Genomic DNA, 13,228 nt, shown 5'->3' on the forward strand with positions numbered 1-13,228 from the left:
AGTTGGCCTTCTCTCCTTCTGTGGTTTCATGATGCCCTATTTTGCAATTAGGCAGAATTTCCAACTGAGCCTGCATAGCTCCCATGTCTCAGATAAACTGCAGCTGCAACTTGCTTTACAACCTCAGCTTTGAGTTCTTAGATCAAATCGTCAAGCCACATTTTGATTTTGTGTCACTTGCATAATTTTTCTGCTCAAGATGAACAAGCACATTTTGACCTGCTGGGTTGGGGAAGGTTGGGCTTGCACCTAATTAGAGAGACATCACTCCAAGTTCAGTACAAAAAGAAGAAAGAAAAACTGTGTATGTCAGCCACTCCAAGTGGAACAAAAGAGCACGGTTTGGAATTGCTCTCTCAAGCTCTGCTATAGAGGTGGTTTACTTTGGAAAAAGGATGCTCCAACACAGAGGTGAAATAATGGCCACTGGTGAACTAATGACCACTTTCAGGTGGACCCATGAGCACGCACTGGGATTCTGGCAAAGGTTGCTGGACCAGAGAGCACTTTCATCAGACACTTACGGTATGCTCTTATGCAAGGCAGATTACTTGGGGCCTTGAAACACAGTATGGTTATGCCCTAGCTGTTAAGAGATCATCAGTCAGCATTTCTGCTTTGTAAATTTAATATGTATCAGTGGAACATAGGATTCTAGTGGGGGAAAAAACACAGGGAAGTAATTACACAAGACTGAAGTGAGCCCACTTAAGGCTCTGGGAATGCAATCCTAGGTGTTCGTTGGGCTGGTGCAAATCCCATGCGGCAGCCCATGAGTGTCACAAATGTGCCATAAGGCATGTTTGTGCTTCCTTGTGAGTTGACTGGGCCGGTGCAAGGATGTGTGCCAGATCCTAACCCCTGTCCCTGGCCTGATTGGCCTTACACAGGCTGCTCGGATTTGCACCAGCAATTTCACAGCCGCAAATCTGAGCTACACCCCAGCCTGCACCTAATCTGCGCTGGATACAGCAGAAGCCAGTCAGCCTGCCTGTTCCAGCACAGGTTAGAACTGTTCTGCCCAATAACATGCAATGCAGAAGGTTTGTGATCAGGAGTCCTGTTTCTTCCATTTTTACTTCAAAGCAGGGGTTTTTGTATACTAAATTTCCCCCTCCAATCATCAAATTAACTCACGCATCCTGTCTCCTCCACTGAAATTACTCTCTCACTCCCCCTGCTAACTGAGGAAGACATCCAGGTGTCATTGTATCTCTCATTTTTCCCCTCAGAGTGGTGCTAGTAGCAACTGTGGGCAAACAATTCTGAGCAGAGAGATGGCATGGAGGAAACTTGTTAACCCTCCTTTCCCCAGCACCACTGCTCCAATCCAATTTGCCTTTCTATATGTACCTACTTTTAACTAAAAGACATACAGGAAGATCTGATTGTGGATCTCCAGCATCTTATGCAATTTGGCCCCAAGGTGGACCACTGAAAAAATTCGTGATGATAAAGGTAGAACCTACTCTACTGGGGAAAGGTGCATCATTGCCCATTTTCTAGGAAGGGAGGGAAGGTCCAATCAAGATGTACACAAATTCTAGGCTTAAGTTGGGAGATAAAAAGTCTTCTTTAGCAACCATTTTGCATCACTAAGCACCTGTTGTATTCAAGCACTCGACAGAGTGGCTGAAAAACAATGACGGTTGATTCTTCCCATGTCCTCCCCTCCATCTTTTAAAGTTTAAGCATAGAGTGAAGTGCGGATTTCACATTAGCAACCATAAACTGGATGTTGGGCAGGGGTGATGCATGCACAGTACTTATTCCCACTCTCAGCAGCAATCATAACACCTATCTCTGCAATCAATTTTCATTTACTCCCCTTCTCCCCCCCCCCCCCACTGCACCATCAGTATCAAAAGGGTTTATTCACACAGTAAGATTCTCCACCATGCTAGGACTAGAAAGCCAAAGACACAGAGCTAAGGACTGGTGTTGGACAGAACTCCACTTATACAAAAAAGTACCCTTGCTTTCCTTGGGCAGCTAAGCACCAAACACACACCCTGGCAAGCCACGCCTTCTGGGTAGCATATTTCTGATTGAGTTAGTGTGGTCCCAAGAGTTCAGAGCTGGTTTCAAGGAGAAGAACAGAAACTCAAGTCACTGTTTACCAACAATTTAATGACAACATAATATAGAACTTATACACAAGAGCAGCACCACAAAACATCACAATCGTAGCAGAACCAAGGCCCTGGAAGGAATGGTCCAATGGGCAGCCTTCCTCACTGTCCCTGTCAACAAAAGTTTCCAGTAGTGGAACTTGTTCTCAAAGACACATCCAGCCCTTGGCCACACTGTGTTGCCAGTGGTAAAAAAACACCATCAGGAGGGCATACTTGCAAGAGAGGTTTGCCAAGTTCTCCATTGGAGAAGGTTTCCATGCTTTTCAAACAGCGCTCTCAAAGAAGACTTGGAGCAAGCAGCTTCTTCTCCTGTCCATAGTGCTGCAGTGGAAGGAGTGCTCAATTCTCTCTCCTGCCATTGAATATTTGGTGCCCCTGCTTATCAGCCCAATGAACTGGCTCCCCTGAAGAGTGGCACCCCCAAAAGAGGCTTGCTAACTGAGACAGCACACAGCTGCCAGTGAAAGCAATCTGACTGAGATTCCTCCCTCATATGTCTATTACATAAGGGGCTATGAGCTCCAGGTCCACGACAGACTCTTCCAGCGGCTGCTCCACATGGAAGTCACGCTGGTGCTGGGGCACCTGGCGAGTTTTTTTGCCCCCACGCTGGGGAATGGGCAACTCCGAATGGTGGGCAGGAAGAGGTGGAGTGAAGAAATAGGGGTGCAGCAGTGCCTAGAGAGAAGGGGGGAAAAAGAAGAGTCCTGCTGAATCTGACCAAAGCAGTGCTTGAACTAGGAGGGGGACATTGGGATAGACTTTAATGAAATCCATAAGCTACTTCTGGGCTCCCTCCAGTTGTAACTAATTTGTGTATGGTCTTTCCAGTAGCCTTCTAAAAACAGTTGTTATGGCGTTCTTACAAGAGGGAAGGGGGGAGGATAGCCCCCTGGATCCACCCTGTAATTCAAACACCAGACCAAAGGCTTATCTAGTTTGGCATTCTGTTTCTAACAGTGGCCAGTCAGACAACTAGGAGGACCCATCAGCAGTGGGGGTCCTAGCTTTCTCCTGTTTGTCCTCAGCCGGAACAGAGGAGCCTCTACGCACCGCTCTCTCTCTCACACACACACTCTCACAGGCCCTTATCTGGGGCACAAGGACAAGATTAGCCCCATTAAAAAAAAAAATCAAAATATCTTCTGTAAATTGTGTAACAGTCTGGGATGTTCTCTGGTAGTAGCTTGGAGCAAGATTCACTCTCTTCAACAGCTTTTACTTGATCTGCTGATAGGTGTTCAAAAAGGGCCTGCCTGGTTTATCATCGTTGGGAGCCCTCACTCAGTACGTCTTGGCAGCACATTCTCCAGAGGAAGCAGGATGCTGCTGCTATGAGGAAGTCCTCATTGCCCAGTTTTCCAGTTAAGGGCTTCTTCGGTTTGCACTACTAAAGTATGGAATAGGGAAGTGGAGAGTGCCCCCAAGTGGACATATCTGGATGAACTACACGGCACAGCAACATCATGCCTGTGCAATCCAGGCTCTGACTCAATCATGCTCACAACTACATGTACTGTCAATAAATGGTGCAGCGGACACCAACCAAGCTGAGGATTTTGTCCAAACATACTTTCACTCTGGCCTGCACAATTTGGGATTAACCAAACACAGCCTGCTGGGAACTTCTGGAGGTGGGCTATGTCGGAGTGCCAGATGCAAGGGAGGGCACCAGGATGAGGTCTCTTGTTATCTGGTGTGCTCCCTGGGGCATTTGGTGGGCTGCTGTGAGATACAGGAAGCTGGACTAGATGGGCCGATGGCCTGATCCAGTGGGGCTGTTCTTATGTTCTAACTCCATGAACCCTCCATTTTTCCTACCTGCCTGGGGATGCAAAAACCTGCTTTGACCAGCTACTTGGGATCTTGGAGGGTCAGGATTGTGCTAGTCTTAGCTGTTCCATCAATTACATTAACATTTATTTGCATATGACTGTCAACTATTAAAAGGTGCACTATGCCAAGCTTCCCACAACCCCTCTGAGTGCTGCACCCTGCCTCCTACAGACTAGTGCTGACATCAGCAAGGACAGCCCAAGAGCCTCCACAGTCCACCCTCTGGACTCCACTGCTTTACCTGCGCTGCCTGTACACGCTGCTTGGAAGGATAGACCAGGAACTGTTTCAAAAGCTGCACAGCTTGTGGAGAGGCATCAGGCACTACCTGCTCCAGAGGAATGGGAAGCTTCTCTTTGAAGGAGATTTTGTTGTAATCAGGCAACTCTGTGATCTCCTGTCCCAACAAAGAGACTGGGATGGAAACCCACAAAATAAGAACAACTGCCCTCAGCTTCTTGGCTTTTAAAACCCCCATTCCTCCTCCCAGCACAGGCCAGAACTCTGGGCCCTCAACCCTCTGGAAAATTTAATCACTACTAGACCAACCGGCCAGATCTTCTGGTTGGGTGTCCCCAGCACACGGAGGACACAGCACAGTTGCTCGATGTCATTCTCTCCAGGGAAAAGCGGAGAGTTGTTGAGGAGTTCTGCAAAGATGCAGCCTACAGCCCTGGTCAAAGGAGAAAGGCAAAAAGCATGTATGTGGCAGAACCAGAATCTGAGGATGCGGGCAAAACATCTGAACCTCAAAATCTAGCCAATCCACTCCTCATCTACAGGCCACCTTCCAACACTACTACAATGTATTCAATACCACTAATTCCAACTGGTGTGAAACGTATCTGCTGTCATGCCTTTGCCAAAGATTTAATTCTTGTCTCCATTCACAAAGTTACACTCCTTGGGTTAAGCTGTTTGACAATTAAATTGAAAAGACTTTATACTGATGTAACTACAAGCATGCCCTGCAAACTTCAACTGCCTTTGTTGTCTAGTCTCTCCTACCCCTACAGCGAATGCTGGGAATGGACTTTGAAAACCAAACACGCAGCTCACCAAAGATCCACTCCTTCATCATATTTCCGAGCACCGTAAAGGAGTTCAGGGGCCCGATACCACCTAGGAAAGAAGAGGTGCAAGTCACGCCTTTCAAATGTTTCCAAGCTTATTCATTTCTAGCATCTCTGGGTTCCAGCCACCAGGTGCTCACAACACCTGCTCCAGGACCACTAAACTTTACAGCCATCATTCATCCTCAAGAATGTTGGAATCAGGTGGATTTTTTGGACAAAACAATGATTTCAGTCTCTTTTGCCCAGCTTTCTTTCACTGAATATACATGCTCAGCTCACATCTCCTGCCCACCCTATTTACCTGGTGGCCACTTGGTGGCTATACAGTCTCCCTCCATCGCTGGTGAACACCCTGGCCAAACCAAAGTCGGCAATTTTCAGCAGCCCCATGGAGCTGATCAGCAAATTGGCTGGTTTCAGATCCTGAAAAAGACAGGCAAGAAATCAGATACATCTCCAAGTGTTGAAGAAGAGCCAGTAAAGGAGTGATGCAGTGCTAGCAAATCAGAGAAGGGGAGCTCGGCTCTCAGGGAGAAGAGGAAAAGCAAGCCATCCGAAGAGGCTCCTCACCCGGTGCATGATGGAGTTGGCATGGCAGAAGGCCACTCCTTTGAGCAGCATAAGCATGTAGCCTTTCACTTGGGCCTCAGTGAGAGGCTGTTCAGAGTTGCGGATCACCTCTGACAGGTCGGACAGCATATACTCAAACACCAGCACAAACCCTGTACCATGGGGGAAGACATCCTTCAGTTTCACCACCTGGGGAAGGAGGGAGAGAGAGGTAATAATCTGGCATCCACCTTGTAATTCCTAAAAGTGTAAGAGCTAAGAGATTAAGCTCTAAGCCAAGAAGTATCTTTTTTGAATTTCACCTCAGTTGCGTACATACTAGCTGGCCCAAAGCAAGGGACTCTCAGTATCAGCCTATCTCCAGATCTACCACAGGGGGATAATAATACCTACCTTACAGGGTTGTTGTAAGGATTGCAGCCAGATAATGTATGTGAAGTGTTCTAAACACTAAATAAATGGGGCCAAGTCCCATGAGGAATGGTTAAAAGAACTTGATATGCTTATCCTGGAGCAAAAAAGTCTAAGGGAAGAGAAGATAGCCATCTTCAGATATCTGGAGCCATCTCAGAACCCAATCCTATCTAACTTTCCAGCTCCAGTGCAGCCACAATGTAACCCTGAGATAAGAGAACAAATAAATAATAATATTATTATTAATAATAATAATAATCCCTCTGCAAGAGGGATCTGAAGGCCTTAGGAGTGGACCTCAACAGGTGGGAAGCCCTGGCCTCTGAGCGGCCCGCTTGGAGGCAGGCTGTGCAGCATGGCCTTTCCCAGTTTGAAGAGACACTTGGCCAACAGTCTGAGGCTAAGAGGCAAAGAAGGAAGGCCCATAGCCAGGGAGACAGGCCAGGGACAGACTGCACTTGCTCCCAGTGTGGAAGGGATTGTCACTCCCGAATCGGCCTTTTCAGCCACACTAGACGCTGTTCCAGAACCACCTTTCAGAGCGCGATACCATAGTCTTTCGAGACTGAAGGTTGCCAACACCAATAATAATAATAATAATAATAATAATAATAATAATAATAATAATAATAATAATACATGTATTTATATACCGCCTTTTTTGGTCATCAGATTTCTCCTCAGACTTTATTCAAGGCGGTTTACAAAGGCAGGCTGTTCTAAATCCCCGTAGGGATTTTTACAATTGAAGAAAGGTTCTATCTTTCAAGAACCACAACATTTCAGATGGGTCTTTCTGATCTGGTATCACATTCTGGCCTCCAGTTTCCTCCCACGCAAGCCGACAAGCAGCTCCTTCATCTCTCACATGGAGGGCAGCCAAGATGCTTCTTTGCTCACACCAAAGAGCAGGTGGAATAACTCGGCTCGGCTTGTCAGCTGCTTCAAGGTCTCACCATTCACGGTGCCGTTGGCCTCAAACTGGCAATCTGCGGATGTTATTTTCAGGCAAACGGAGGCTCTACCCTCTAGACCAGACGTCCTGCCCATACCTTGTTCCCATACCTTGAGGAGGCCTCTGTGACTGGATTCCCACCACAGGATGCAGTACATGCCCCACTGGCATGGCAGCACCAGCAGTGAAAAATTAGATATGATTGGGTCCTCACTCTCTATAGCTCCTGAGGGCATGATTAGAACCAATAGGTTGAAATAACAAGAACAGAGACTTAGATAGAATATGAGAAAGAAATACCTAACTGTAAGGGCTGTCCAGCATAGGACCAGTCTGTCTTGTGCAGTTGTGGGCTCAACCTCATTGGAGGTTTTCAAGCAGAGGCTTGATGGCCACATGTCAGGGATGTTGCAGCCTGCCCTGAACAGGGGGTTGGGCTAGACCAGTGTTTCTCAACCAGTGGTACTTATACCACTGGTGGTACTTGAAGTGGTGTTTAGTGGTACTTGTGGGATCCCCAGGCCCCCACCACCTGGCAGCGATGCAACATGACAGACAACAGCAGGAGGCTTGGCTGTCAGGCACTCCAAAAAGCCCTCCTGTTCACCCTGAGCCTCTTACCGGTGTCTGTCTCATTGCGTCTGGCCTCCCAAATCAGAAGTAACTGGCAATGACATCATCCGGTGGTACTTCCAATAGGTGGACCACGCAGAATGGTACAGTGGGGGACAAATGTTAAGAAACACTAAGCTAGATGACTTCCAAGACCCTCTTCAATTCTCACATTCCATGATTCCATTGCATTAAAAAAATGTAAAAAAAAACTGCAAAAAGCACACAGACTAAGGAGAAAAATGCAGAAGTACCCACATTACAGTTTTATTCCAACTGCATAGTGCTAAAGCAGAAACATAAGAGTGATCACTTCAGCTCAACTCCAGCCATCTAATTCCATTTGCTTCCAAAGTTTAAGGACTCCTAAACAGCATCTTTTCCTCCCCTCACTCTAATTCTCTTCAGTTACACACACACTTCAATTGCTACTCACATGTTGATTTTCCTCTATCTCCTGCAGTGCTTTGATCTCCCGCAGCGCTTGATTAGGGATCCCATCCTCCAACTTGCGGAGAGCCACCTTTTTTAGGGCCACTGTCTCACCAGTCTGTAGAGAGAAAGAGCAGACTGAAAACCAAAGCAGGTGCTCTTGTGTCACTTCCTTGCTTTACCAATTCCCTTCCCAGAGCTTGTGAAATGTGCCAGGAGTTTGCATCAGAAAGCCCTGATGGCATGAATCATTCCACTCACCTCTATGTTCTTGGCTTTGAACACGATGCCATGAGCCCCTTCTCCAATGCGGCCCAAGATGCTGTATTGGTCCATGATGTTCCCTGTTTGTGGAAATGGGAAAGAAGGTGATATTGCAGTATCAGTGGAGTCTCTCAGTCAGCACAGCACACAACATTATGGAAGAATAAAATGGAGCAATCAAGCTTATAATCCACATCATGTATGTTGCCCACTTGCAAGGATACGGTTTTCACAGCTATGTCTGCACTACAAATTTAATTCAGATATGTTTAACTGTCATGGCTCCCAACAAAGGAAAAAACTGTAGTTCTATGAAAGAATGCAAACAAACAATTCCTAGATTACTTGCAAAAAGCCATAAAAAGTTAAATCAGTTTTGAGAAAAATGCCCTTTGTGCAAAATACTTGGGGCAAACAGTCAGTCCATGGAATCAGTACCTCAATTCCCTCTTCTGGAACACAATCAGTAGAAGACAGCCTATCCTGACTCAGGCTTGGTCAACATTCCAAGGATACTTAATGAGACACCCAAAATGCACTGTGGAATACAAACCAGAGTTGCCATTGCTACACTATAATGCCCTGCTTCATCTCTCCATCATTGGCTTCAGCAGGATCCCTGCATAACATACTAGGATAGGGAAGGGGGCAGCATCAGTGAGTGCCTACGTTTAACCCATTACTGCCCAGTCCACATTTGGTCCCTGTTGTGTATATGCAAAGTTGGGCAGAAATGGCTTCAAAGGCAAAAGGCTTCAGAGGCACAACAGATAAAAGAAATCAAGACACTAAAACCTCAATTAACCAGAAGCAGAAAAGGAGAAAAAGATAAAAAGGTAGGACCAGAGAAGTACTTCCTGAGGGCAACTGAGGATACATGTAAAACCCATAACCAGAGTAATGGATTGTAGTGAGCAAGGTTTAATTACTCAACAATAAACAAATGCAAATCTCAGAAACTTTTGTTTAAAAATTGATTTATTTCAATAACAAAAAATAAGGGAATGCTTCAAAATGGTCTCTGTGTGTTTTTCCAACTATGTCCTTGGTTTGTGAAGGGATTTTGCCAGTGATGAGGGCCTAATGTGACCCAGGAGACAACTCTGGACAAAAGGGAACACGCAGAAAACTCACCCCACACAACTGAATCATCACAGCTTACCCCAAATGTTCGGGGACAGGACTCTAGGGACCTTGACTGCAAACCCAATTAATACTTTAAAGAAGCTCATCTCTGGTCAACATTTTGATATTTGTACCCACACTGGGATAATCTCATCAGTTGACCCTCCTTCCCTGGCACGTTTTGGAGTGAACCATTCTCGTGATGAAAATAAGAAAGCCAAAAACCCACTGAACTGGGAACAGTGCCTCTGAATATAGAAGTCCCTGGAAAGTATCATGGCTAGCAGCAATTTGATCGTTCTAGCCTCCATGAACTTCTTTGAACACCTTTCAGATGCATTTGCCTGTGACCATCACTATATCTTGATGCAGTGAACTCCATATATTAATCAAATGTTGTGTTAAGACATACCTTCCCCGAAATCTACTGGCAATCAGTTTAATTAAATGAACCCGAGCTCTGGTACTACAAAAGGAGAACAAACGCTCTTTAGCCACTCTCCCTATATTTATTTTACTGTCATTTACAGCACTGGTTCACAACCTTTGGCCCAGGGACCACAGGTGGTTCACAAGACTCTGAGAAGTGGTCTGCAAGGTCTGGGGGGGGGGGGAAATCACCTTTGCTTGCATGGTGAGACACTGGAAGTGATTAATCTTCCGTGGACCACCAAAAAGGGCGAATAATGGATTGCCCACAGCCACAATCATTGAAGTGTCAGCTGTGGCTATAGGCAGGCCATTTTCCATCCTCTCTGATAGTCCATGGGGGAGCACTTGGGAGATGGACCACCAGAGAGGGCAGAGACCAGGCGCTCCACAGCCACAAGTGGTCCATGACAATTCCAATTTTTGCCTCAGTGGTCCACGGGCTACTAAAAGTCAGGAACCACTAATTTACAGTATCATGTTTCCCCATTAGTTTCCTTCCTTCCCCCAAAAAGAAAACAGCTCAGATTGCACAAATCCAGAAACCTTTCTTTATAGGGAAGCTGTTTCAACCCCTTGATCAGTCTGACTGTTCTTGTCTGTACCTTTTCCAGATGCAGAAAGACTCCACCTGTTGAGCTTCTGCCCACCATGCAGCTGTTAAAGAAGCAAAGGCTCTACAAGGGAAGAGGATGGAGGAAAGGTAGGAACTCCCAAGGAACAGTCCTATCTTCTTATCCACAATTTTGGGAACACCAGTCCCACCCTCACCGTACCCACTGGAAATCCTTAAGGATCTACCCCCCTGAATATTGCAACGCTGAGACTACAAGAAGCGCACAGCTTGCATGTCTACTACAACTTCCCCCCCTTTCCCAACATGCACCACTCTCCCAGCCTTCTTCTCCTAGAATCTGGGAGTAAAGGGACTAGAGTCATCATGCTTCTTTAGAAGACTTCAGGTTCTCTATTGCAGGTCATAGAACCTTTCGTGGGGCTTCGGGAGATAGAAATGCATAGACAATCATGTAAAAACTGGAACACAGACATAATAGACATACATGGTCATCAACATAAATACCTCATACAAGTGGAAATTAAAAAGCTGGCAAGGCAATGATAAGAAGCTTCACTTTGGGGTTTTAAAAGAACAGGAGCATAATTTAAGGCCCAATCCTATCCCATTTTCCAGCACTGGTGCAGTTGCAATGCAGCCCCAAGGTAAGGGAACAAACTTCCCCATACCTTGAGGAGGCCTCTGTGACTGCCTGCCTACCACAGGATGCAGTGCATGCTCCATTGGCATGGCTGCACTGGCACTGAAAAATTGGATAGGATTGGGCCTTTACTGGCTCCCTTTTGTCTTGGTGCTTTGAAAGCCAAATTATGACTCTTTTGCCTTTAAAGGCTGAAATCCAATATTTTTATCAGTTCTCTTTTATGAAGACACAGAAGTGGGAAATGCTGCACCTGTTGGACTTCTGCCTGTTGTCCAGCCTTTTAAAGGCGGATGCTTAGATGATGTCTAACTGGCTATCTGTCAGATTGTGGAAGTGGATCTTTCAATCAACTCTCAATGAGCCTTTGCACTTTTCTCCTCTTGGGCTAACTACTCACTGACAAACCACTCTTTCTGGTGGGACAAATCTGGCAATGTGCAGAAAGAGTGAAAGATCACTTCACATTCTGGATGGAGAAGAGGAAGTTGCCGGGCTGGACATGACCTCCTGATACTGGAGGCAGCATCCGAAATGCTACCCCCTTTACTCAATGATGTGCCAGCCTCTGCTGTTTTTACTCATAGTAAAGGGCAGGCAGAGAAGGGTACCCCCACCAATTTGCTGCCTGAGGCAACTGCTTCAATTGGACTTATGAGTGGGTCAGCCCCGGGAAGGGGCATCCAGCTAGGCCAACCCCTACTGGAACCATCAGATTCAGTAGCAATGATAGCACACAAGGCACCATTAGGGGGAAGTTGGAGAGGCACCATGGGGGAGCCAGGGCAAGGTTTTTCCCCAGACCTCTGAGCAACCTGGTGCTGCACTGACTCTGCTTCCCAAACACCAGTTCACAGACATCTGCATGTGCCAAATGATTTTTAAATCATTCTGATCACTGTGATGGGCTCTGTTTTTCTGTGCTACTTCTATAGTTTGATTTTTGCTGGTATTAGGATGTTCCATCCACTCCTTGCATTCTTCTTAAATGTTCCTATGTTGCTGTATATCTAGCTATATATAGTTATAGTTACTTTCTGTTGTTTTATTTTGTACTTTGAGCTGCGGAAAAGCAGGAGACAAACCTTTAAAATAAATGACACCCCAATCTTATTCACACTTTCCTGGGAGTAAACCCAATTGACTCTAATGGGATTTACATCCGAGTAGACATGCCTAGGATTGGGCTTTAAGACTGCAATGCTATCCACACTTACCTGGGAGTAAGCCCCATTGACTAAAATAGGATTTACTTCTGAGTAGATACGGATAGGCTTGAGCCTATGAGGCCTCTCTCTCTCTCTCTCTCTGCCTCCTTCCTGCCCACACGCACAGCTGCTCCTTTTTCTCTCTGGAGCCTCAGCAAAGGAGGCTCCTCCAGAGAGCAAAAGAAGTGACGGGCTGGTAGAAAGCCCGTAGTGATGACCTCGCAGCACAGGAGACCAACCTCTTGCCTGGTTTCGCTTGGAACGCTGGCGTTTGTTTCCCAGGTGGTGCAGCTCTCCGGAGCCCTGCATGTGAAAGACTCGAACGGGAGCCGGCAGTGAGGACTCTTGGAAGTTTTTCTTATTGATGTAACTCTTTGGAACGGGGCAGACCTGCGTTGCTCAGCAACCAAGCTGTGACGCTTCCAGGAGCTCCAGGGAATTCTGTCCGCAGTCAGAGGACAGTGGAAGGGACTGTGATGGGACCCAGGCGATCCATGCAGTGGTCCCAGTCTGCAGTCTTTGCATTCCCTCTGCATAAGACCCCTGTCTGTCTGTCTGTCTGTCTCATTTTTACTCACTCTTTTTTCTTTTCTCTACTTCCAGATGCCATTGTCATGTCCATTGTCCTACCATTGTCCATTGTTATGCCAAGGCATTGACCATGCCCACCCCTGGCATGACCAGCCTAATGTGCCTTTAGAGTTAGGGGGGACTAGTGCATCCATTCCCCTGACAACTGAGGACAACACATCTGACAAAATGGGCTGCAGTTCACAAAAGCTTGTGCTGAAATCCATCTTTAAAGACTCTTGGCTCTCTGGAAGTCCGTTCCCTTTGGAACTGCTGTTAGGGCTGCCACCTTGTTTTTTTAAAAAGATCCTGGCAGGGTTCTCATGTCTTTAACAGCCTGACAGATAGAAGTTTGTCTGGTGAAGCTTTCCTCTCGCTTATATTG

The 13,228-nt window shown here is 46.4% G+C and overlaps 1 protein-coding gene across 2 annotated transcripts; it reads right to left on the reverse strand.

Moving 5' to 3' along the window:
* Positions 1–2,112: 2,112 nt before the first annotated feature.
* CDK20 (cyclin dependent kinase 20) lies at positions 2,113–12,591 on the reverse strand. 2 transcript variants are annotated; one of them, XM_066615149.1, is made up of 9 exons: positions 12,513–12,591; positions 8,292–8,374; positions 8,035–8,148; positions 5,618–5,806; positions 5,349–5,470; positions 5,031–5,093; positions 4,521–4,644; positions 4,213–4,368; positions 2,113–2,813 (listed from the first exon to the last, which is right to left on the reverse strand). In XM_066615149.1, the coding sequence occupies exons 1-9, from the start codon at positions 12,580–12,582 to the stop codon at positions 2,625–2,627; spliced, it is 1,110 nt and encodes a 369-aa protein (XP_066471246.1). In that variant the 5' UTR covers positions 12,583–12,591; the 3' UTR covers positions 2,113–2,624. The 2 variants fall into 2 exon arrangements, with proteins under 2 accessions (XP_066471246.1, XP_066471247.1); XM_066615150.1 differs by lacking the exon at positions 12,513–12,591 and adding an exon at positions 10,454–10,712.
* Between the last annotated feature and the right edge of the window lie 637 nt (positions 12,592–13,228).

The sequence above is a fragment of the Tiliqua scincoides genome, chromosome 2 (genome assembly GCF_035046505.1).
Source record: "Tiliqua scincoides isolate rTilSci1 chromosome 2, rTilSci1.hap2, whole genome shotgun sequence".
Lineage (NCBI taxonomy): Eukaryota > Metazoa > Chordata > Lepidosauria > Squamata > Scincidae > Tiliqua > Tiliqua scincoides.

Bases quoted from the DNA above. Each gene is read 5' to 3' on its own strand.
- CDK20 (XM_066615149.1), bottom strand. From the start codon at position 12,582: ATGCAGGGCTCCGGAGAGCTGCACCACCTGGGAAACAAACGCCAGCGT. The intron at 5,807-8,034 runs GTGAGTAGCAAT...CTCCTTCCCCAG, and splicing joins AGATAGAGGAAAATCAACAT to GTGGTGAAACTGAAGGATGT. The intron at 5,471-5,617 runs GTGAGGAGCCTC...TGTCTTTTTCAG, and splicing joins CCAACTCCATCATGCACCGG to GATCTGAAACCAGCCAATTT.